The 26534-nt window shown below is 46.1% G+C and overlaps 1 protein-coding gene across 1 annotated transcript in view; it reads left to right on the forward strand.

Annotated features, from left to right (window-relative positions):
* ADAMTS12 (ADAM metallopeptidase with thrombospondin type 1 motif 12) overlaps positions 1 to 26534 on the forward strand; it is a 113834-nt gene that overhangs the window by 84811 nt on the left and 2489 nt on the right. Inside the window, exons 14-22 of the mRNA XM_081929550.1 lie at positions 3945 to 4065; positions 6679 to 6923; positions 8235 to 8376; positions 9751 to 9877; positions 14783 to 14993; positions 18187 to 19293; positions 20645 to 20797; positions 22658 to 22831; positions 24916 to 25069. Of these exons, the coding sequence (XP_081785676.1) occupies positions 3945 to 4065; positions 6679 to 6923; positions 8235 to 8376; positions 9751 to 9877; positions 14783 to 14993; positions 18187 to 19293; positions 20645 to 20797; positions 22658 to 22831; positions 24916 to 25069 (2434 nt within the window). The remainder of the gene's footprint in view (positions 1 to 3944; positions 4066 to 6678; positions 6924 to 8234; positions 8377 to 9750; positions 9878 to 14782; positions 14994 to 18186; positions 19294 to 20644; positions 20798 to 22657; positions 22832 to 24915; positions 25070 to 26534) is intronic.

Below are 26534 nucleotides of genomic sequence, written 5' to 3' on the forward strand. Positions count from 1 at the left end.
GTCTAATCCAGTGTTTCCCAACCTTTTTTGGGCAAAGGCACACTTGTTTCATGAAAAAAATCTCGAGGCACACCACCATGCCAGATGGGGAAAGGTCACTTTTTACTTATGTAAAAAAAAATAAAAAAAATAGTAACAGCATAGAAGGTAATGGTTAGGCTAGCATCCCTCTTCCAAATATGCTAGGTTTTTATTTGCAGGGACTGTTCTACATGGGAAAGCATTCAGTTGCTCCGAAGTTTGGGGGGCCGCGGGGGTGGGCGCGCGTCCCAGGAGGCGGAGGCCAGCCCGGGCTGGGAGCCGCGCCGCAGCCCGGGGGCGGTAGGCGGACCGCGGCTCCTAGGATGTGGAAAGGGGACGGCGGCGCAGGGGGAGGAGACCCGCACGGCTAGGGCAGCGTGCAGGGGGAGGGGAGCGGGCCGGAGGCGGGCGAGGGGGGCCGCGATCCCGCGCGCCGCGAACATGGCCCCCTTCCCCGCGGGCCCCGCCGAGCCCCCCGGCTGCCCCCAACAGACAACCAGGCCTGCAAGCTTCCTCTTCTGACATCGCCCAGGCCCCCACGCAGCCCCCCACCAGCAAAACGCCCAGGAGTTTGAAGGGACCCGAGGGCCACGCAGCCAAGGGGTCTAACTCTGCAGGGAAAAGCTTCCTGTCTTTCCTCTGCCCCCTCCCCACTGGAAAGGGATGGTGGCTGCAGGCTCTGCCCCCCCCCCCTTAACATCTGCAAAATGATTAAGGCTGATACATTGTGTTACAGGATTTTATCTAGGTAACTTCCCTGAGCTGTCAAGTTGAAAGGGTACATTCAGGCATAATATTTGCAACATTTAACAACTTTAAATATGTGCCCCCCCTGTAATTTCCATAACAGTTGGAAGGTCAAAAATATAACCTCCTATGACAACTCCTGCAACCCATGAGCTTTCAGACAAAGATCATGCATGGACAAATGTAAAGATCTTTGGAAAGTATTGATCGAAACCACAGTAACAAACGAATCAATGTATCTTCAAGGGAAAGAATAAGTAGATCCATTTGCATATATAGCTCTGTAGGCTTAATTATATTCCATTGCTATTTTGTTATTGCTCGTTTACTCTGCTTCTATTTATTTTTAGTGTGTGTAACCTTTTTATTCCCCCTCCCCCCCCCCCGCCAATTTAACTCCTTGTAATACTCTCAATAAAATATAAGGAAACAAGAAAGGAGATTCCCACAAAACATTAGGAAGGCCTTTCTGGTGGTGAGAGCAGTCAGACAGGGGAAGGGGCTTTTAGGGAGAGGTCGGGGGGGGCATCTGCCAGGGATGCTTTAGCTGTGAGTCCTGAATTGCTGGGGGTTGGACTGGATGACCTTTGGGTTCCTTCCACCTCTATGATTCCATGACCTTTAAGTGAAGTCACCTCCATCTTCCTCTCAGAGCAGATGCCCACAAGCCCTGGGCGGGAAGAGCCAGAGAGAGAGAGAGAGAGAGAGAGAGAGAGAGAGGAGGACATTCCTAAGAACCGGCAGCTCAGCTCTCGCCTCCCTCCAGGAACCAGAAAAGCCAGTTTAGGGCTCAGATCTTTCCCACAGGCCTTTCTGAGTTCTTCTCCGGGGACACCCCAGGATGGCCAGAGCGTCACAAGAACCGCACCAGACATTCACCAGACCCCAAATCTTTCCCCCTTCCTGGCCTGAGAGGCTGCAAATTCTACCTGCCTTCCCCCCTCCAGTTGATCAACACACAGAGATGCAGGTGGCCAGGGACCCACCTGTGCACACCTGAGCCTGCAAGGGGCAGCCAAGCCCCCTTCACCGCCTGCCCCCCCCGCCAGCCCCCTCTCCCCTCCTCCCTAGGCGGCAGCTCCGCCATGACCACAAACGGCGGCGGCAGCAGCAGCCGCGCGCGGCCCAGGCTCCCCTCGCCGCCCGCGGGAGCCAAGGCGCGCGACGAGGGAGCCAAGGCGCGCGATAATTTTCTTAAATTATGTCAGCGGCGCCCGGCAGAGCAGCCCTCTCGGCCACGGCAGCCCGGCTCTCCCAGCCCCCGGGGGCCGCCCTCCTCCCTCGCGCACCCGCAGCGTTCCCGCCCGGGGAGGCGGCGCCCCCAGGAGAGGCGGCGGCGGCGGCAGCTGCTGCGCGCGGCCCGGGCTCCCCTCGCCGGCCGCGGGAGCCAAGGCGCGCGACGAGGGAGCCAAGGCGCGCGATAATTTTTTTAATTATTGGGGGCAGAGCCCCCCCAATAAAATTTTTGAGGGGGCTCAGGCCCCCTCAGGCCCCATGGTGTCGGCGCCTATGCGCCCGCCCCGTCGCCGCAGGCTCCTCCCGGCCGAGAGCCAGAGGACGGCGGCGGAGCAGGAGGAGGAGGATCGGGTTTGGCGACAGCTGCTGCGTCCTCTCCAAGCGCGGGGCTGGCCTCCGCCGCGCCCGATCCTCCGCAGTCGCCGCGCTTCTCGGCGGAGCAGGTCTCGTGCGTGTGCGAGGCGCTGCTGCAGGCGGGCGACCCCGGCCGGCTGGGCCGCTTCCTGGGCTCGCTGCCGCCTGATGCCGAGGCGCCGTGCCTGGAGGCGCAGGCAGGCGAGAGCCTGGCCAAGGCGCGCGCGCTGCTGGCCTTCCAGCGTGGCGACTTCGCCGAGCTCTACCGCCTGGTGCAGAGCCGGCGATGGGATGTGGGAGGGAGCTCGCTCGCCGCCCCGCGTGTGCCGCCCGACTCGCCCGCCTCCCTCCCACGGCACACCAGGCAACCTCTCGCGGCACACTAGTGTGCCGCGGAACACCGGTTGGGAAACACTGGTCTAATCTTCTTTTAAAGCCACCACTGCCTCCTGTAGGAGCAAGTTCCTTAGTTTAACTATCTGCTGTGTGAAGAAGGACTTTCTTTTGCATGTTCTGAATCTTCCAACATTCAGCTTCTTTGGATGTCCACGAACTCTAGTGTTCTGACTTTTGTCCATCATATGCATAATTTTGCACACTGTCATGTCACCTCTTCTTTGCCTTTTCTCTAGACTTAAAAGCCCCAAATGCTGCAACCCATCCTTTTAGAGGTGTTGCTCCAGCATCTTGATCATTTGGGTTACCCTCTGCTAAATCCTTTGGGACGCAGGTGGAGCTGTGGGTTAATCCACAGAGCCTAGGACTTGCCGATCAGAAGGTCGGCGGTTTGAATCCCAGCAACGGGGTGAGCTCCTGTTGCTCGGTCCCTGCTCCTGCCAACCTAGCAGATCGAAAGCACGTCAAAGTGCAAGTAGATAAATAGGTACCACTCCGGCAGGAAGGTAAACGGCATTTCCGTGCACTGCTCTGGTTTGCCAGAAGCGGCTTAGTCATGCTGGCCACATGACCCGGAAGCTGTATGCCAGCTCCCTCGGCCAATAAAGCAAGATGAGTGCCCCAACCCCAGAGTCGGTCACGACTGGACCTAATGGTCAGGGGTCCCTTTACCTTTACCTCCTGAATCTTTTCCCAATGCACAATACCCTTTTTGAGCAACCAGAGCTAACACCTCCCTCCTCTCCTCAGGCTAAGGTCCCAATCCAGAGCAGCAGCACCCACTGCATGTCAGCTATATGCGGAAGAAAAATATTGCACTGAAATGCAAATCAGATGACCATGATAATGTGTAATTTCTTCCTGAGTTACTGTCTTTAGATGGCTACAGGTGAAGCCATGTTTTGAGTAAAACTGGAGGGAGTCAAGGTTAGACTAATGGGCTTCTTCCCTTATAACTGAAGCCTTGTTGCTCTGCAGCCTGGGAAGGTCAGCTGGACTCCAAAGATGTTTCAAATTGGCTTTGACCTTCAGAAAATACCCTTCACATGGACACACCTTAAGACATGGGAGCTGCAGAATGATGCAAATAGCAAAATAGTCTCTGGCAGGCATTTGCTGATTGGTTAGTGCTGATCCCGTAATGAATGCAACCTATATTCTGAAAAAAAAAAACCCATGTCTTCCTTCAGACCATCGGTTGTGATTATGAGATGGATTCCAATGCCACAGAAGATCAATGTGGAGTTTGCCTGGGAGATGGATCCTCTTGTCAGACTGTGAAGATAGCCTTCAACCAAAGTGAAGGAGCAGGTAAATAATGCCTTCCCCCCCCCCCACACAGTGTTTTTCTGCAGCAATTTCAATGAGCAATGATGCTTGCTGACAAAACATACACTGAGACACTAACACTCTGTCACCAAAGGAGAGAAAACGAACCTGTGGAAGGAATTGGGGAATGTGAAGCAATACTGAATGCAATATCTCCTTTATTAAGGAGGGTGTATTGAATCCACTTGGATCAATAGGGCGATAAATATGATTGCTAGGTTGCAAAGGACTGGACTGCATGACTCAGCCTCTTTGAGCACGTAGGTACAATTTCCAGAGGGGTAGCCATGACAATCTATTACAGGGAAAATTGCAGCCTTTGGCACCAGGCTCAAGCTGCTATCTTATACCCATTCACCTGAAAATTCACCCCCTTGTGCCTTAATTCTCAGCAGTCTGTGACTTAGTATTAAGGCCTCTTCCTGTGTTCCTTGGACTGGGTTGCAAGCGGATTTATTGTGGCATAAGCATTGGCGGACTATTTTGAGAAGTAGACGCTAGTCCGCAATAGCTAATGCCACGATTAATCTCTTCATCTCTACAATACCATGTTTTATTAATTTTTTTACCTTGTGAAAAGTTTCTTTTGTATCTTTACAAAAACTTTCAGGGTTGTTTTTTTTCCTTTCAAGACCTTGGAGCAGGAGAAGAGAGAGAGAGAGCAGAAACCTTTGAGAAGTGGCGCAATAGGGAAAAGCTTTTCGTCAAACCAGAAGCATATCTCTATCTTTTTGTTTAATTTTCTCAGATTATGTTAGACTTTTATTCTTGCCTGTGGTTACATGGAAAGGAGAGCCGAATGTTAATGATTTCAATTTTATCATGTTGGACACCTTGTTTTATCTGTGAGTTTCTGGCAGCTTTAAAGTTCTGCAGATCCAGCCTTGCTGTGTGAATCCATGTTGCGATCACAGTCAGAGGCTGTACTTAGGCTTTAAAGACCTTGGCCATATTGAAGATAAACCTCTGAGCCAAACGTATGTGTGCAGGCTCCCACCCATTGCAAATGTAGGTCTGAAAGGCTATTCTGTCGGAATGTCATAATAAGGTAATAACGGAGATAAATCATTGATCTAAAGCTGCCTGCAAAATTTAGGACATCTGCTGCTCTTTGATAATCCTTTCATTTTAAAAAAACTGCTGGAGGAGCACCTTCTTCTCTACTTTCTAATCAACTGAATCCTGCAGCGAAGGTTTTCTGCTGAGGACACAGTGTATCTTGAGTTCACTAAGGCTTTCGACAAAGTGCACCATGATATTCTTGCGGTGATGCTGGTAAAATGTAGGCTGGGCAAAAAACTCTTATAGCTGGTTGACTGACCCAAACCAACGAGTGCTCACTTAATGGTTCCTCATCATCCTGGACAAGTTGGGTGCCGCAGAGTTCTGTTCTGGGTCCATTGTTGTTCAACGTCTTTATAAATAACTTGGATGAAGGAATTGAGAAACGTTTCGAAAAAGCTGTGCCTAGTTAATCCCTCTGGTACAGCCCATGATTAACAGTGCTGAGCCAAGACATTTTGCCAGCTCAGGCAAAGGACAAGATGCCCTTGCCCTTTCATGTACAGGAATGGCAACTGATTCTCACTTCAACACTAGGCTGGTATGGGGAGTGAGACACAGACAGGAGCCAACTTGCGGAGGCAGTGAAGTGGATCTGGCTGAGGTAGCTATTTCCCACAATGTTCTGGGGTAGCAGCAGTAGCTGGGTAGTGGTCATCAGTGGTGTAGCATGGGTTGCCAGTGCCTGGGGCCACGCAGAGGAAGGAGTTGGGAGGAAGGGGAATTCACACAGGAATTCCACTTTCAGGATGGGCCCAATACAACATGGTTGCATTTCTAGACCTCCAACACACACACACACACACACACACACACACACCGCAGAGTGTCTTTTCCTTCAGAACTATTTTCTTCATTCATATGCAGATTTCATACTCATGCATTATTTATAAAAAAACCACCTGAAAAGTGCATTGCTTTGCAGAAAAGAAAATTAGCTGGTCGATACCCAGAAGCTCATCATCTCAAGCAAGAGATTGCCGGGGACAGGTGGGGGGGCACTTGGAAGGGAGGGGGGAGGAAATGAAAGTGGGTGGGATTAAATTTATGCTGCTTTAATTAAGTAATTAACAGATATTCATGCAATTAATCAACCAAGACATTTTAAAAAAAAATCAAGTGATAGCAGAAAAATTAGACTCAATTGTTTCGGAGGCCTTTTCAGCAATAATTTGTTCAAAATATTAAACCTGACTAGGCAAGATAAGAAGTACCCAATTATGCTGCAAACCTCTAGCTGCGTACCTGGGAACCAGACCTACCAAACTCAATAGGACATGTGTGATTAATGTGCTGTTATGGAATGTTCACATCAGATTTGTCCAAGGGCAGTAATTTGGAATAAAACCGTAATTCGTTAACTGTGCTGCTAATTGTGGCTCTGTGAGGGATAAACAATAGTTCCCAGGATTTTGGGTGAAAACTTGCAATGTGTGTTAAATGTGCTCTAACTATATGCCATAGATGTGACCTAGGCACAGTGCATTAATATTCTGTTGTTAAAACTGGTGAATGTTGCTTCTTCCCCCATAGGGTATGTTGATATTGGCCTAATTCCAAAAGGTGCAAGGAACATCAAGGTGCTGGAAGTGGCAGAAGCTGGGAATTTCCTTGCGCTACGGAGTGAGGACCCGGGAAAGTATTACCTAAATGGAGGATTTATTATCCAATGGAATGGAGACTACAAAGTGGCAGGAACGATATTTCAGTATGGAAGAAAGGGCGACCTGGAAAACCTCACTGCCGCTGGACCCACAAATGAATCGTTGTGGCTACAGGTAGGGGAACTTGTCATATGTGCAAGTAGCTTTGGGAAATTGCTGGGAGGTTTGGACAGGGTGGCTTTTCCGAATCTGTGCCCTCTAAACGTTGTTGGACCCCTGTGCTCATTAGCCCCAGCCAGCAGGGGTCAGGGAGGGAGGAGAAATTCTAAGGCTTGATTTCCAGACCCTTGATCATCTTGCCCTCCTCTGCACACACTCCAGCTTGCCAACATCCTTCTTAAATTGTGGTGCCCAGAATTGGACACACTACTCCATGTGTGGTCCGATCAAGGCAGAATAAAAAGATAAAGGGACCCCTGACCATTAGGTCCAGTCGTGGCCGACTCTGGGGTTGCGTGCTCATCTCGCTTTATTGGCCGAGGGAGCCGACGTACAGCTTCCAGGTCATGTGGCCAGCATGACTAAGCTGCTTCTGGTGAACCAGAGCAGCGCATGGAAACGCCGTTTACCTTCCCACTGGAGATAATTTATTACCTATTTATTAATTTATTACCTATTTATCTACTTGCACTTGGACGTGCTTTCGAACTGCTAGGTTGGCAGGAGCAGGGACCGAGCTCACCCCGTCGTGGGGTTTCGAACCGCTGACCTTCTGATTGGCAAGTCCTAGGCTCTGTGGTTTAACCCACAGCACAGAATAGAGCGATACTATTACTTCCCTTGATCTGGGCACTAGACTTCTTTCTGTTGATGCAGCCTAGAATATCATTAGCTTTTCTTGCTAGGATTCCTCTTCTCCACGGTCTTTCCCACGCAGTCTCAGACGGCGTCTGCACTCAACCACCCTCTGCTTTGCTCATTTCATTTCTCCATGAGTTCTAGGAGACCAGGGGAAAAGGGAGCTGGTCACAGCAGGAGGGGGAGATTCCCTGGTTTCTTCAGCAGCCTGTCTCCACTCTGCCTCTTGGCCACCCTCCCCTCAGCCTCTGGAGTCAGTGTCTGAACTGTTCTCGGCCACAGCCTCTTCCTGTTCATTAAAGCCTGCCACCTCTCCTGCTGCCATCACCTCCTCTCAGTCTGTTCCTTCTCCCTCTGACCACTCATTGTCATGCCATCCCCAACCCTCTGGTGCAGAGCCTTCTTTCCTCTTCCCTGAAGGCTTCCCTTGGGGTTTCCGTGGCTGGTACCTCCCGCCACTCCTCTGCATCCAGCCAGTCCATGGCGAAAAATGATGCCTTCTTCCATCCCTAGTCAGGTATGATGGCAGATGCATTCTAGCAACACCTGGAAGGTGCTTTAGAACATACCTAAGCTTTCTTGCTTGGAACCATTTTGTGACCAAAACTGACAGTTGTTTCTTCTCAGCTCCTTTTTCAGGAAAATAACCCTGGAGTGAAATATGAGTATACTGTCCGTAAAGGCTGGAGCTCTGAGAATGATGTTGAAGAGCCAGAGTATTTTTGGCGATATGGAAGCTGGACAAGTTGCAGTGTGACTTGTGGGAGAGGTAAACAACATTAGTGCTGCCGTCTTCCTCTCTCTGCTGGCTGCTTTGGCGTTAATTATCTTAACAGCGTGTTTCATCAAGGAACAAATGGGTTCCTCAGAAGCTGGCAAACTTCTGAGTTTTATTAACGCTTACTTTGAGCCATGTGCCCTGGGACATGCTGAATTTTTCAACTTTCAAATTCCAGAAAAAAAGAGTGCTAACTAGTTGTCACATGACTTAGGAATTCAAAAGGCATCTTGGTTAAATTAATATACCTAATTTAGTTTGGCTTGGTAAGGAAAATGTGTATAAAATTACAGAGAAATCATTAAAAATAATTACCAAGTACTTGTATTTAGCCATCCATCCAGCCATTTAGCATTGTCTAACATTTTCAAAGGGTAAAATTAAAATTATTTGGTTTTCCAAAAGCTGTTTACGTGCCTCTTCATCAAACCAAGCCAAATGTTGTCCGGCGACAATTCCTCACACCCAAAACCATATTTTTAAGACCTTTCCAGATGTTGGACTACAGTTCCCATCATCCCTGACCATTACTCATGCATGCTGATTGTAGTTGAAATCCAACAACATCTGAGTGCCATCAGTTCCCCACCCCTGTGATAGATAGAAGTGAGCACTGCATTAGAGTTGACATCTTCTTTTTTTATTGACAGAGGCTCTGTGCAGGATGGGACAAAATTCTACCAGGACATCTTTTCCTGACACGGTGCTTTAGAAAGCTCCCCCTGTTGAATTTCTGTCTGTTGTATAGTTAAAAATGAAGAGACTTTGGGAAGAAGGAAAAATGACACCCTGAACCTAAGATTTTCAGGCTTCTGTAGGCTATGTAGCAAATGTCCAAATTTGTCAAAATGTTCCGGGATGGGATGGGCTGTGGATGCGGCCATCGTTCAGATCTGCAATTCCTGAGCTGTTCAGCTCCATTTTATTGATGTACCACTGCACTAATCTTGCTAGATCCTAGGCATGGTACTCACCCCCACTTCCTAGTCATTTCGTAAAGATAATTGCTTAACTACCCTAAAGGAAATCGCTTAATGTCATGTTAGGTTGCACAGCTGATTAAGACAAGTTGTGGTTTTCTGCTCTCAGATAAATTAATGAATAAATGATTAGCTGCTTGCCTGCTTCATGAGTACACTGAAAATTGGGCATTGCTTGGTGTTTCTGAGGGTCATGGAACAGATCAGAGAACAGCCCGAGGCTGTTGGAGATGCTGCGGTCGCATCCTGCATTGTAGATCCCGCAGTGAGCAAAGGGGCCAGACTGGATGACCAGCAACCCAGCTCTAAAATTCTGTGATGGCTCTTCTCTTCGAATCCAGGTATTGCCTCTGAATGCAGCACGTGTCTCCTTCCTTTCTCGTAGGTTTCCAACAGCAGACGGCCCACTGTGTGAGAAAAGGGAGAGGTGTGGTGAAAAACCTGTTTTGTGATCTCGAAACACAGCCCAGTGGGAAACAAAAGAAATGCATGGAAAGGGACTGTCCACCAAGGTAGTGTGTGTGTGTGTGTGTGTGTGTGTGTGTGTGTGTGTGTGTGATTTAGGGGAATATACTCACGGGTAATGATGGCAATGAACAGCAGTCTGTCAGAAGAAATGTAGGCCAAACAACATTATGGTAAGTAGACAGATGATAGAAGAAAGGACACATTTTAAAAAGAACTAATAAAACAGCTTCAGAAATGAATGACATTAAACTGATAGCATAGTGAATAAGAGAACAATGCGTCAACCAGCATCCTCTGTCCCAATTTCATTTCAGCGACAGGCCTGCTCTAAGGCAGGGATGGAAGAACATATGGCTCTCCAGAGACTGGGCTCCATCATTCCTGACCATTGGCCATACTAACTTGTGGGGTGATGGAAGTTGGAGCCCAACCATGCCTGGATGCTTACAGGTCCCCGCCTCTGCTGTAAAGCAAACCACCATCTCTCAGCTCCCGTTCCATTTCTGCAATGCACCCTGCCTTAAGGAGCAGCTGTCAGTGAACACTCAGAAAAGGCACCATTTAAGTGCTTGGTATTATCCATTTTCTGTCACAATTCCCCAGGTGTCTACAAGGAAACATCTGTTGACTTACACCTGACCTATCTCACTAGCCTGGACAGGAGAGGTGTCGTCAGCCAGCTGAGAGGTTAACAGGTTGTGTTTGGGGAAGCTGTGATGTGTTTTTAACACTCAATTGGGAGCCGCCCAGAGTGGCTGGGGAAACTCAGCCAGATGGGCGGGGTATAAATAAATTATTATTATTATTATTATTATTATTATTATTATTATTATTATTATTATTATTATTATTATTATTATTTCGCTGAGGAGAGAAGCATCTATGGTCCCCTTTCCCTTAGGAAACACAGTAAAGGGGGGGAAAGGTCTTTCAGTGCACAGTGATGGGCAGTTTTGACAACACTGGTCACTCGACAAACCCTCTCCGCCTGCTCTGTTATTTACAGCATGTTTGAACATTGAAGGGTGTGATAGGCAAATTGAGTCATGCCACAGATTTCCATTTTGGTGTGCATCTTGATAGCAATAATATATAACGATTCCAGAAAAGATATGGCATATGTGAGTTTACAAAAAGGCCAACTCCTGAGATGCATGACAGCTGTTTTAAATGCTTGACTGATGTGACGAACCTACCTAAATGTGGGCCATATTAGAAGGGACACTAAATATGTGGTTTGCTGTTGCCTTTTGCTTTTTAAATGCCCATAGGAGGTATGGGGGGACTTTAATTGGGATAATGGTGCATGGGGACTTTAAAACAACAACACTCTCCTCCTTCCCCTGCTGTGGTCTTGATGAAAATCACACCTCCATCACTACTTTTAGTCTCAGTGTGCTATCAGCCTCAGCTGCAACCAAAATGAACACTTTCCTCCTGGAGCTCAGAGGAGGTTTCCATGAGTGGGTGCAAATGAGAATTCCTCTCCTTGCCCCCTGCTATTAGCAATTATGAAACAAAAGCTGCAAGAGCAAAGGCGCATTTAGCATCATTTCACAAACCCCACTGAATTCAATGGTCAGTGAATATAGGATTGCTACCTGAAATCTATTGGTTTGGGGATCACCCAAGAAATCAACATTTAACCATGCTAGCAGGTGGCATTGGGACGCGGGTGGTGCTGTGTGTGGGTTAAAGCACAGAGCCTAGGACTTGATGATCAGAAGGTCGGCGGTTTGAATCCCCGCAACAGGGTGAGCTCCTGTTGCTCGGTCCCTGCTCCTGCCACCCTAGCAGTTCGAAAGAACGTCAAAGTGCAAGTAGATAAATAGGTGCCGCTCTGGCGGGAAGGTAAATGGCGTTTCCGTGCGCTGCTCTGGTTAGCCAGAGGCGGCTTAGTCATGCTGGCCACATGACCTGGAAGCTGTACGCCGGCTCTCTTGGCCAATAAAGCGAGATGAGCGCCGCAACCCCAGAGTCAGTCACGACTGGACCTAATGGTCAGGGGTCGCTTTACCTTTACCTTTACCTGAAATCTATTGGTTTGGAGATCACCCAAGAAATCAACATTTAACCATGCTAGCAGGTAGCATGTTTTGAACTTTGGCATAATGTTGGTCCCAGAAGTGGCTTCTCTAGCTGAGAACATTCCTCCTAACTAACCTTGCTTTGCATCTGTCAGCAATTGATTATATGACATATCCCACTGATTTTACTGTTGAAACGCTGGTCATCAGTTAGGGAAATTGCCACTTTTCATGCCTCCTTAGTAGTTGTGCATACCAGTGTGACCAGAAGAGAAATGACCGCTGGAAGGAGCGTAGAGAGAAAAAACTCACCGCTGCATCTGTACCAGCAAAACCAGACACCTTCATCTCCCTCAGCTGCAATAAAACATGTCTCTCCTGTACTGGTCTCTACAGCAGTTGCTGTAACTCTCCAATGGCTTGACTTTACCCTCAATGGCACACGCTTCCATTTTCTCCCGAGATATATGGGTGCTGACAATAATAAGCAGTAACATCTCAGCAGGGCGATGTCTTTGACACCCCATAGAAATAATTTTGTAACGTATCTGAACCACACAATGCAATGATTCCTCAGGTCTAATTACTGGGAAGCCAGCTGACAGCATAATCCGATCCGATAACTAATGGCCTCTCTTAATATCTGAGCGTAAGCCAGAGGCTCAGAGGAATTTTGTGGTTAGATTAAAAAGAGTGCTAGAGTCACCAAGGAAACTACATGTTTGCTCAGAAGTAAGCCCCACTAAATTAAATCAGATTCATTCTTAAGTCTCAGCCCACTGGATCTTTTGACCCTCAATTTTCAGTGAATGGGGCTTGTGTGGCAACACAGTTCCCTTTCACTGGTTCCCTTTGGGATGTGAAGTATAACATTTGTGGGCCCATGGTGGGATGCACAGGCAGCAAATGAATCCCAGGAGAGATGCGTTGGGTTCAAATTGGGTCACAGCCATATGGATTACAGACAAAATAGGTTTGGCGTAGGCATTGGGCATGTATCCATAATCAACCAACCTACCTGCTGGTTGATAGACAGTTGCGGTTGACCATAGGCGTCCCGCATGGAACAAACCACTTCCATCAGACTCCAGTGGCAGGGGGTCCTGTAACCCTTCAGCCCCCAAGCTGGACATGAAGCATCACTTCCCAATATACCTTAAGGGGACACCCCTATGGAACAGGCAGTGAGCTTTCCTGCCATCTATCCCCACTAAGAAAGTAATGTAATTATATACATACTATTCACAGACTAAAAATCCCCCAACAATAGCAAATACTGCTGCTGCTATTATTATTATTATTACTACTACTACTACTACTACTACACAGAGCCTAGGGCTTGCTGATCAGAAGGTCGGCGGTTTGAATCCCCGCAACAGGGTGAGCTCCCGTTGCTCGGTCCCTGCTCCTGCCAACCTAGCAGTTCGAAAGCACGTCAAAGTGCAAGTAGCTAAATAGGTAACGCTATGGCGGGAAAGTAAACAGCGTTTCCGTGCACTGCTCTGGTTTGCCAGAAGCGGCTTAGTCATGCTGGCCACATGACCTGGAAGCTGTCTGCGGACAAACACCAGCTCCCTTGGCCTATAGAGCGAGATGAGCACCGCAACCCCAGAGTCATCCGCGACTGGACCTAACAGTCCGGGGTACCTTTACCTTTACTACTACTACTATTATTAATCTGATTTCCTTTCCTGATCTGTGATGAACACAGAAATTGTGGTAATTTCCACTCCTGTTTCCATTTCTAATGGCATTCTCCAGTGTCCCTGATTGCTTGACAGAAAACATAATCTAAGACGCCTCTGTCCTTTTTGATCAATTTATTAAGAAACTACTACTTCTCCTTTGCTGTGCATTGATATTTAGCAATGCTGTGGGCTGGGGCGATCAATATGTAATTTCCCAAAGGTGTTTGCTTTTGAACAAATAAGTGAAAATCTAAGATTTCAGACGAAGGTCAGTACTGCCACTGTTTTCCAGCAGTGCTACTCCTATCCTCTGGACATGTAATTGGCAACGGCAGATGCGCAGTCAGTGGGGATTAAAGGGCTTACCAGCTCCAAGTTAATATATGGGGAGGATTATGTAGGCTTCCTAGAAAATGTCAAAAGTGTAGACTACAGTAATTAAACAAGTATGCAAAGGACCACGTTTTGTTTCCCATCGCCAGCTGTCCATCATTCAGAAATTGTTTGTCCAAGTGAGACAGAGAGTTTGTTAATACATAAGTTTCTAAACATTGGTTTTCTTTTCTCTGAAGGTTTTTTTTTTAAATAGAAGCACAGAAACAGAAAAGATAACTGGGCACCTGCTCCCAATTAATCAGACACCAGGTCCTCTTCAAAGCAGCTCTTCTGTCATATAGGATGAGGACTGTAGCCTGACTTGCTAACTGAAGTAGTGCTGAAGTCTTGCACTAGCAAATTGGTGCAAACACACACACTGGGTTGTGCTTTGCATGCCATTTTCAGAATGTGTTAGAGGAGGCATACAACCTCCATTCTGAATAGCAACCATCCATCCTTCTGATCGGCAAGTCCTAGGTTTAACCCACAGCGCCACCACGTCCCATCGTGAACACGATAGGACATCACAAATAAAATAGGCTATGTGTATGATAGACAATAATGAAATACAGGCAACTAATGTTTTAGGTGTGACCGATATGTGTGCAATTGTGATCCTGCACAAATTGGGGTTGCCTTTACTTCTGCTGAGCAATCCCAATTTGTGCTGAGCTGATAAGAGTTTGCCTTGATGCAGTTTCCCATAACACAGAGGAGGAAAAGTTGCAAGCCTGGAACGTAACATTTAAGGGATATACTCTTCTCAAAGTTTCCTTTGTATTCCTAACGTTCCTTCTCTGGTTTAGCCTGCATGCTCTTTTTGATGTTCCCCAATTCTTTTTGTTTTGCTCTGAAGATGGTGGGCAGGAGAATGGCAGAAGTGTTCAACCTCCTGTGGCCCAGCAGGAGAGAAGAAACGGACCGTCCTTTGCATCCAGACAGTGGGATTGGATGAGCAAGCTTTGCCTGTTGAGAAGTGCAAACATCTGCTGAAACCAAAGACTTACCTTTCATGTAACAGAGATGTCCTGTGCCCATCAGACTGGACAGTAAGCAATTGGACTGAGGTATGTTCACAACACACTGTAGTTGTATGTGTTACATGCTCAGACCTCGGTCTTTTCTTAAAGAGCTCAGAGCAGCGTACATATCCCAGCGATGCCTCATTCTTGGCGCAGCTTCAGCAAAAGGAATGCATCGTGTGCCTTCCAGACCATTCTCATGGCCTATGAAAAGACCTATTTGCCCTTGTACAGCAGGATGAACAAACAAGCCACAAAGTCTTCCATTAACCATTGTTTCCCATTTTCTCTAAACCAGGAAACTGTGGTTATCCTTTCTGGAACAATCCAAGATATTACACCATGTTTTGAAGCTGATTTGATATCTTGGTTTGTTCCAAAGCAGCTAGCTGCAATTTCCCAGTTTGGAGGAAATGGGAAAACTGCTGTTAAACCAACAAAGTGGGTGTGGTGAGTAAAAGGCTTGTTCATTATTTTGACTCATTAAGATGAGATGTAACTTTCCGAACGGACTCACAGAAAGTCTTGGAAGTCATGGTTAATGGAAAACTTTCTGTTGCCTCCTGCCCTATAGAATAAATAAATAAGTACGTAAAATTAAAACTCTGTGGTTATAAGAACCATTTACTTCCCCTTGACTGTGGAATGTCAGGTTTTGCAGGCTCCCATCATTGCAAAATCTGGGTTTGATTCTGCTGTGATTAGTTATTAGCAGGTGCATAGCAGGTGTGTTGCTTCTGCCCTCAGTTCCTTCAAGCTGTTTTCTCCCGCCCTCCTGCAAAGAATTAACTGAAGGATGAGATTGGATATGTGTACCAAAATTCCTCTGTTGCCCATTTTGTATGCCCCATCAACTCCCTCTGCTTTCTGTACAAATGAAAACGTGACGCTACTGTAAACTGAATTACCGTAAACATGGGTTTGATTTCAGCTAATTTTGTTGATGAAGCATAAAGCCTGTATGAATTACTGTACTCTGCTTTCAACAGAGCTGTGTCCCAGTTGTCTGTGGAGCAGGTCTGCATATGAAGCGACAGTTTGTGCCTGCTAAAAAGTAGTGCAACCTGCCCCCCCCCCCCGAGCAGCATAGTTGTTGTTTTGTTGTTTAGTCGTTTAGTTGTGTCCGACTCTTCGTGACCCCATGGACCAGAGCACGCCAGGCACTCCTGTCTTCCACTGCCTCCCGCAGTTTGGTCAAACTCATGCTGGTAGCTTCGAGAACACGGTCCAACCATCTCGTCCTCTGTTATCCCCTTCTCCTCGTGCCCTCCATCTTTCCCAGCATCAGGGTCTTTTCCAGGGAGTCTTCTCTTCTCATGAGGTGGCCAAAGTATTGGAGCCTCAGCTTCACGATCTGTCCTTCCAGTGAGTACTCAGGGCTGATTTCCTTCAGAATGGATAGGTTTGATCTTCTTGCAGTCCATGGGACTCTCAAGAGTCTCCCCCAGCACCAGAATTCAAAAGCATCAATTCTTCGGCGATCAGCCTTCTTTATAGTCCAGCCTTCTTTATGCTCCAACTTCTTTATTGAGCAGCATAGACAAGATAGCAAAATGGACACCAAAGTTTATAGGGATTGCTGGGCAAGTTAAAATCCTGCTTCATTGTGCAATGTTTTGTTTTTCAATGTGGCTAATGAAAAGACAGATAATGGCTTATTCACAAGCTTAGTGCGGTCCGCATGTGGAGCTGTCTGAGACTGTGGCACTTTTTCTCTCTTTTTAAATTTATTTTATTGAAACTTTTCAACATGCAATAAAATAAAAGCCAAACTAATCTAAATAAAAAGGGGGGGTGAGAAAAAACATAATACGTACAGTGGTACCTCTGGTTGCGAATGGGATCCGTTCTGGAGGCCTGTTCACAACATGAAAAGCCCGCAACCTGAAGTGCCATATCTGCGCAGGTGCACAGCGTGATTTGGTGCTTGTGCGCATGTGCGAAGCGTGATTTAGCACTACTGTGCATGTGTGAGCAGCGAAACCCAGAAGTAATCCTTTCCGGTACTTTCGGATTGCCGCGGGACGCATGCTGAAAAAACGTAACATGAAGCAAACGTAACATGAGGTATGACTGTATAACAAACACACAAGAAAGACAACACAGAAAAAGCGGAAGAATAAAAAGTAACAAAGTCCTCTATCCAAGGTGCATCTTTGTTAAAGTTTGTGGGTCGTAAATCCTTTGACCCACTGAGTCTGCTGCAACAGCCCTGCAATAAATTTGATTTATTGCCACTCCGACAAACTCCAATGGTGCCCACACACTTCCACACGCTGCCACTCTTCTCAGTTGCTGGATAATAGCAGAGTTCACACGCAGCGTAAAATGGCTTGTCTGTGTCTTTGTGGTGTCTTCAATAACTCAGTTCGACACCAGTGCTGCTATTCTATCCCTCTTTATTTAGAAGCATAACAAACAGAAAAGAAAGCCTACAGAATCTAGCTGCATACTTGCAGCTTTCTGCCTCTAACAAAAAACGAAACTACCTTGCTCACATTCTCAGACAGACTGCTCTCCAGAGAGAGCTCAGCCCCCACAGAGCACAGATCAAAGGAAAATGCCCGGGTCATGTGGGCAATGCACCCAGTGAATCAGAAAGCTTCCTGGAGTGTTAACTCTTGACTGTCCAGAACCACAACAATCTTAACCCTTGCACCCCACAAAAGGTGGTGGACCTTGCCAGCTCTCACTGGGCAGCTTTCCCTTTCTTCTCCCAGCCTCCTACCCTGGGAGATCTTCCTTTCCCTGCCTCTCACAAAGGGTCCTTCATCATCTGTCCATTACCTTCTGTGTGGAACCTCATTAACTGAGAAGAGGACATCAAAAAACAGAACAAAACGTGAGTATATGTAGAGTTAACAGAAGAGGGGGAAGCTAGAAATCAAATCAAGTATGAACAAGAATAAAGATAGAAGATAGAAATAAGGAGGACTTCCAGTTCTTCATCTACCAATTATGTAAATAAAGATTATTCTTCAATCCCAGGCATCTTAAGTTCCTTCATTCTTCTTGCCACACAAAAAGTCTCTTCGATTGTTACTCTCTCTAAAGGTCAAGCATAGTCTTTCTCTGGTCCAAAATGGTGGCACTTTCTCAAAGGGTTGTAGACACAAGACCAAATAAAGCCACTGAACTCTGCTTACGGGTGTCAGGACTGGCTGGGTCTGTGCAAGTATGCATGTATGCAAGTGTACAATTGGGTGAGATATCTGAAGAAATGTTATTTATTTTGCAGTGTACGGTGACCTGTGGTGGAGGTATACGGACACGTAGCGTCACCTGTACCAAGAACAATGGAGAACCATGTGATGTTTCAAAGAGGCCCCATTCTAAAGCTCTGTGTGGCCTCCAGCAGTGTCCATACTCCAGAAGATTGCTGATACCTAATTTCAAACTGCATGGTGGAAAGATAATCAGGAGAACTGGAACAGATCCCAGAAAAGGTCCTGGGGTCAACTGGCCAACTACCAAACCAAGCCCAAGAATCCATACCACAACAAAAGGACTTGAGCCCAGAAATGTTACTTTGATGCCTACATCCTTAAGCATTGCAAACTCTTCCCAAAAAGAAAATTTGGATGTAAAAATATTGCAAAGTAATTCCAGTGGGTCAGACATTCCTAAAAATTATTCCTATGTATTTAGTGATGGCAGCTTACTGCAAAATAGTACTTTCGGGCCTGTTACAAATAATTCAGGTGTTTTGAATTCTACAAATGTGGGGAACATATCCCCCATAATACCATACAATTATTCAGACATTGGCTTTATAAACAGGGATTCCTTCACCACTAATCCCAAGTCTTCGGCTGTATCCCCCACGTATTTAATGGAAGAATCTAGTACAGTGTCTAATGGTACAGATGGAGAAACAAAAAATAAATCCCAGAGAAAATGGCCAATGAAAAGTTCTCCTACTACCATCACTGATGGTAATACATCAAGCAACTTGCCGACAGATTATCATGCAGACAGTTTTAGACACATTTCTGTTACTCCGGTAGCAGAGGTAGGAATTTCCATGCCAACGATAGGTCTCGGAGGCCTTATTGTTCAAATAAATACACCTGCAAATACAACATTGGATCCTGTCACAGTACAACCAGCGGTGTTAAGTGATACTTCAAGAGACAAGTCTGCAGATAGAACAAAGCCAACATCCTCTGTGGATGAGGCACCCACTTATGCCACAGAAGGTCCATTTCTGCAGGATACTGACATGCCAAAGACCTGGGATGAAGCTTCCAAGAGAATTTTGTTGAATGACTCTGAGCCAGAACATCCAATGGAGTCCAGGAACTCACCCAATGATGCCTCCTGGTCGGTGGGGAACTGGAGTGAGGTGAGCCTTGAGATTTCATCCTGTTGACTATAGTCACTTCGCTGCCGCCTTTATCATTATTTCAGCTCCATTCCTAATGAAAGCAATTATCTTTGCACAGTGTCTATAAACCAGCCTTTAAAGGCAGAGGGCCTTCTCGGTAGTGGCACCCTCCCTGTGGAACGCCCTCCCATCAGATGTCAAGGAAATAATCAACTATCTGACTTTTAGAAGACATCTGAAGGCAGCCCTGTTTAGGGAAGTTTTTAATGTTTGGTGTTTTATTGTATTTTTAATATTTTGTTGGAAGCCACCCAGAGTGGCTGGAGAAACCCAGCCAGATGGGTGGGGTATAAATAATAAATTATTATTATTTCTATTACTGTCATCATCATCATTATCATTTGGGCTTCTGCAGGCCCATTTTATCATTCATTCAAGATGTGGTTGAACTGATAGAAATGTGAGGAGGCCGTGGTTTCACACAGTAGCAATTAAATCCCAAGACATAAATGAGTTGCTCTGCTTCAGGTGTGGGGAAACCTTTCCCCTTCTGATGTTGCTGAACTACAACTCCCATGATACTTAGCCATTGGCCATGCTTGATGGGAGCTATGATCGCTCGCCTGCAATTTTTCTCATATTGACTGTTTGCACCAGCCAGCCAATTCTTTGGCTGCCAGCTTTTAGTTATGTATTTTATTTTGTGGTATATGCCAGAAGCAGCTGGAGTGTGCGGTGAAATGAGCTTCTTTCCCCATTTACTCTCTGCTTTCCTGGGCTGCAGATGAAGTGCTAGATTTGCATAGTTACAGGTAGGTAGCTGTGCTCTAAAGGTAAAGGTAAAGGGACCCCTGACCATTAGGTCCAGTCGTGGCCGACTCTGGGGTTGGGGCGCTCATCTCGCTTTATTGGCCGAGGGAGCTGGCGTTCAGCTTCCGGATCTTGTGGCCAGCGTGACTAAGCCGCTTCTGGCAAACCAGAGCAGCACACGGAAACGCCTTTTACCTTCCCACTGGAGTGGTACCTATTTATCTACTTGCACTTTGACGTGCTTTCAAACTGCTAGGTTGGCAGGAGCAGGGAGCGAGCAACGGGAGCTCACCCCATCGTGGGGATTCGAACCGCTGACCTTCTGATCAGCAAGTCCTAGGCTCCGTGGTTTAACCCACAGCGCCACCCATGTCCCTGGTCTGCTCTAGTGTATCTGAAGAAGTGTGCATGTACACGAAAGCTCATACCAATAACAAACTTAGTTGGTCTCCAAGGTGCTACTGGAAGGAATTTTTTTATTTTGCTAGATTTGCATCTTAGCAATGCGATTAAAAACATCAAGTCTCAAAAGCCCTTTATTCCTGTTTTGTTTTTGCAGTGCTCCACCACGTGTGGTGTAGGGGCTTTTTGGAGAGTGGTGGAATGCAGCACCAAGAATGAATCTGATTGCCGGCACCTGAGAAAGCCTGATCCAGCAAGGAGGTGTTACGTGCGCCCTTGTGCCCAGTGGAAAGCAGAGGACTGGAGCAAAGTAATGGTGCTTTGGAAAGGAGTCTTTCCAGTTTCCAGGGTCTTTGAAAATTATTATGATGTTAGCTAATCTGGCTTTTAGAACTGGAAGGGGCTTCAAGGTGGCAAACTGTCCGACTCGAATTCAGAGAACCAAAATTGCTGAAAAGTTCCTGGTTGCATGGTGCTCTTTGCTAAAAGCATTAACAAAAACCGGCAAGTAATTTTGTGCAAATCCATATTGCAGCCTTCCTTTATCCCAGACAAATCCCAGCTTTTCGGGGCCAATGTGCCTGATGCTTATATCATTAAGGAAGAAAGTGGAAAGGGAGGCTTAATCAAAAAAGATTGCAGGTCAGAATCATGAATCCAATTTTGATAAAGATGCTTTTCTGTAACAGCAGCCCCCATCATACCAATTATTTTTAAATGGACTCACTTTCTTATGAGCAATATATATATATATATATATATATATAAAATGAGCCAAATATATATATATATATATATAAAATACCATTTTCTTGATTATTCAAATTGCAGCTGTTTTTCTCATCATAAAACATTGCTTATTATTATTATTCCAGGAAGCTGGTCCAAGGCACTATCTGATTATGACAAGCCAGGAATATTAAGTGTGGAAACTTTGGTAGTCTACTTTCTGAGGCAGGATCAGTGTTGTTGAAAGGACTGAAAAGCTTCCCTTCCTTGGTCCTTGATCTAAGTTTTGGGCCCCGTATCATATTTTCCTTTTTCAGTCTCACAGAGGTGGGGGCTGGATAAAATTCCAACGGGAAGAGAGATATCGCCCAAAACATTTTTTAGAGGAAGTTGCCTTTCATATGAAATAATAAAACAATGAACAGGGTGGTGATACAATGACTACTGCAATCGTAGTCTATTGCATCTGGAGTTGTTTAAGATAAAACCTATTGGGGAAAGAAACTACCGTATTTTTCTGTGTATAAGACTATGTTTCCCCCCCAATTTTTTAAAGTTTAAAATTGGGGGTCGTCTTATATACAGCATGTTTAAAATATTCATTTCTTAATTTGGGGCTCAAAAAATAGAGGTCATCCTATACGTGGGGGTGTCTTATAGATGAAAAAATACAGTACTTTTGCCATTTTTATGGACGTTTATTGTTTTATTTTATTGACATTTATTATCGCCGGTGCAAGTAGATAAATAGGTACCACTGCGGCGGGAACGTAAACAACGTTTCTGTGTGCTCTGGTTTCCGTCACAGTGTCCCATTGTGCCAGAAGCGGTTTAGTCACGCTGGCCACATAACCCGGAAAGCTGTCTGCAGACAAACGCCGGCTCCCTTGGCCTGAAAGCGAGATGAGCACAGCAACCCCATAGTCGTCTTTGACTGGACTTAATGGTCCAGGGGTCCTTTATCTTTTACTTTACTCCTGATAGTGTGGGAAACCCATTGCAGATTCCCTATTAGCTTACAGTAGAAGAGCAATGGCTGGATATTGCTAGAAGCTGCCTGTCCGGAAGCAGCCTGCGAGATGGTAACCGGCCCAAGTTCACTTGGGGAACGTCATGCAACTTCATGCCAATTAGGGATTTTGAATATTTCTCCTGGAAGGGCTGTACTGCTTACCTGGCTTCCTAACACTGCCTGTTATTGAGATGTGCCCACCATTGTGCCAGCACTGCGCTGCCCTCCCTGCTACCTCACCCTGTTGGTAAGCAGCAGTGACCACAACATTGGGAAACCAGGAAAGCAGAACAATTGCTACTGGATTTGGACCTATGTTTCCCTGCACGTCCTCCATCACACTAGGCCTGTAGTGCAGTTGCCTGCAGATCCCTGCCAGGACTCTCTGACACTGCAGAGACCATCTCCTTCTTGTCCTTTTTTCTTCAGTGCTCCTCCAGCTGCGGAGGCGGTTTCAAGACCCGCAGTGTCCTTTGCCTTGATGTTCGTAGCAACAGAACCCTGAGGCCGTTTCACTGCCAGTTTGCAGGACGCAAGCCACAGCTGAACGTCAGCTGTAACGTAGAGCCCTGCTATGAGTGGCGGGCGGAGCCCTGGAAGGAGGTAGGTTGCCTCTACGGCAAGCTATTAGGCTGAATTATTAACTGCTAATTAGGGCCACCACCTTGCCAACAAAGGTCCGTAGAGTTAAAGCTATGGTTTTCCCAGTAGTGATGTATGGAAGTGAGAGCTGGATCATAAAGAAGGCTGATCGCCGAAGAATTGATGCTTTTGAATTATAGTGCTGGAGGAGACTCTTGAGAGTCCCATGGACTGCAAGAAGATCAAATGTATCCATTCTTAAGGAAATCAGCCCTGAGTGCTCACTGGAAGGACAGATCCTGAAGCTGAGGTTCCAATACTTTGGCCACATCATGAGAAGAGAAGACTCCCTGGAAAAGACCCTGGTGTTGGGAAAGATGGAGGGCACAAGGAGAAGGGGACGACAGAGGACGAGATGGTTGGATAGTGTTTTCGAAGCTACCAGCATGAGTTTGACCAAACTGCAGGAGGCAGTGGAAGACAGGAGTGCCTGGTGTGGTCCATGGGGTCAGGAAGAGTCAGACATGACTAAACAACAACAACAAGGGCCACCACTGTGATGTGCCGCAACATTATGTGCATTTAATCTCAGCAGAAAGTGCACAGCTATCACCAAATAGCTCTTCAGTTCCTCTTGGGGCAGCCAGCTCATTTTTGACCTATAGCTGCCTGAGCCACAGCTTGAGTTTTCCAGAGCTGCCACCCCCAACAGCTCAACAACCCATCAACCCCAGGCCTGCGTGGCACCAGTGGTATTGCCACCAACCTTTTAAAACCACCATGCTTATATACGAGGCAGGAGAGATGAAAAGAGCCGGCCAGATTTGGAAGGCTGGCCGGATGAAAAAGGGCCTGTACTGTTTGAAAAGAGAAATTTAGCATGCACAACTTCATACCCCAACACTGAGAAAGAAATGATCATGACCGTGAATGGGGCATGATGCATCATTTTGCCCCTCCCCTGCAAGCTTCCCCCCCTCCCAAATGAAGAAGGCGCCTTCCTTCCACCACATCCAATGCAGAAATGCAGACAACTAACCTCTTAGCAGGCCAGTAATTTCTTTTTGCATGCCAGTATTTTTTGTAGGCAACTTAAACTGCTGGAATATGCACAGTTTGCAGATCTAACATGTAGAACAAGAGAACAAGAAGAACATTCATTTAAAGAAGATTGGAATATGTTTATTGAATATATGGTGGGAAATTTTGTACGCTTGAAAACGCTGGCAGCATTAAGATAAATTCAACAGTATAAATAAGTTTTGATGGAAGTAATAATGGATTACTGAATGGTTTAGTTTATATAAAAGCTGCAGGGATTTATGCTATGTAAAATGAACCACAGAAAGAGAAGAAGGGAAGTCATTGATATTTTAAGGTTGCATAACTGCCACTGGGCCCCATCTGATAGATGATATTTTTGTCTTAAAACAGTATATCTGTAAAACTCATCTTCCTCATCTTTCAGTTGGTCCAGAGTCAAAACAGGTGCTCCCATCCAGTTTTTCCATATTACCATCCTTTCAGTAATTTTTAATACAGTATAGGATTTCCCTACAAGGTGACTTTGGCATGCGAGTATGGGTCAAGTTTATTTTTATTAGACAATATGTTCCATATCTTCCTAACTGACTTAGTTGTTTCTAGAGTCACCTGAGATTTCAAGTATTTTGATCCTAGTATTGACCAGCCCACCAAAGCTGCTGTATAGGCAATATTCTAAGGTGCCCACATCAGAAAATTATTATCAACAGTGAGTTTCCAGTATTTAATACATGACAGTAAATAAGCATAATGATATAGTTCCAAGTTTGGAATTCCGAAACTGCCATTTAAAATTTTTAACTGCATTCTCAGCAAGGATATTCTCAGTGTTGTTGAGCCCTAAAGGCATTTCCTAAGCAGGGAGTTTTGGAAATATGATCCTGATATAAAAACTGGAAGTCCTCTCCATAAGATGTGTTCTTAAAGATGTACACTGCCCGGGGATCTTTTGATAAATATAAATTGAACAAATAAAATAACAACGGTACATTTATTGTTTGCAACCCCTGGGACCTCATGGTAAAATAACAACCACCACAGTAATGCAAAATGTCTTCCAGTGTACTGTTTCATGCGGAGGAGGCATTCAGCAAAGAGTGGTGAAGTGTGTCAACGTGGAAGACAACACCGCTCATGCCCAGAGCCACTGTGAGCAGAAGTCCAAGCCTGTGGGTTCTCGGAAATGCAACCTTCGAGAATGCGTTGGTAGCAGAGGTGGGTGTCTCTCAACAGCAACAAATACAAAGGAGCCGCCTTCCGCACAACCAGCTGCTGCTTCATTTGCTCAGTCCCTGTTTAGCTGACAAATATCTCGAGGACCACATCTTAAGACTTGGGTCAACACCACTGAACAATAGCTAGGTGCACGTCGACCGTATATTAGTTTCAATTCCCAAGAGAGGTTCAGAAGGGTGCAGAAGGGCTGTCCCCTTGTCTCCGGACCAAAACTGATTTGAAATTTAAATGCCTGCCATTGCTCTATTGTGGCACTGACACGGCTCTTAGGGTCATACTGCAGACTAATGAGGAATAATAATTAGAGCTGTGGAATGATGCTCCTGAACCTGGCTATTAAGGGGCTCGAACAATGCAGACATGATTAGACTAGAAAGCATGATCATCACAGTTCATGAACCAAAGCAGGATTCTTCAGATGCATGGTTTTCTGGATAAAAAAACTGCAGGCATGAATCAGGTATTCATCAGCACATTTGACTGGGTGGAAATGTTATCTGTCTGCAGCCCAATGCTTTCAGTGGATGCATGCATAACATGACTGTGAATCTTCTATCCACCATCTGATACAACTAGTCAGACAGGAATGCAAGTCTTCCAGGAGAAGCGTGCCTTAGCTGAGCGGCAGAAAACATGATCTTTATGCAGAAGGTCCGTGGTTCAATCCCTGTTTTCTTCCAGTAGGGCTGAGAAAGACTCCTGGCTGAAACCCTGGAGTCACCGCCGGACAGTTTAGACCAGGGTTTCCCAAACTGGGGTCCCCGGCTATTGTTGGACTACAGCTGCCATCATCCCTAGTTGCAGGACCAGTGGTCAGGGATGGTGGGAATTGTAGTCCAACAATAGCTGGAGAGCCAAGTTTGAGAAACCCCGGTTTAGATAAGGCTAGAGGTAGAGGTAGGATCAGTGAGAGGCAGCTTCCTAGAGCTGGATCAGGGCAAACATGCAGAAGGGAAAAACTCTACAATGACTTTCTGGAAAATATTGCTCATTTTTGTATAGACATATGGTATGCACGAATGCTCAGATAATGCTGATATATGCGCCATACTTATTGTATTTTTAGATATGTGGGATATACATAAGTCCATATGTTGATCTCCCTCATTTTTCTACATCTGATGACTAAGGCTCTTGTTTCTTTTTCCTTATGCAATGCCTTACCAAAGTAAAATCTACAAAAAGAAGCACGTTTGGTTCTATAGTACATATAATTGTGTCACAATTCTGTGGGGGGTGGGGTGCTTCGTCCTGTCCCCCCCCCCCGTAGAACACATGTGAACATTGGTAAAACACCACACATCCTTCCCCCATCCCTTCCAGAGCTTCCCCCACAAAAATCCACTCTTTAAAGCTGAATTGGAGCAAACAGCAATCCACTAAGAACATGAATTGATGTGCTTTCCGAATGAGCAGTAAAGAGCAGGTTGCCATAGGGAAAGCT

This window comes from Podarcis melisellensis (assembly GCF_964234715.1).
Source record: "Podarcis melisellensis genome assembly, chromosome: 11".
Lineage (NCBI taxonomy): Eukaryota > Metazoa > Chordata > Lepidosauria > Squamata > Lacertidae > Podarcis > Podarcis melisellensis.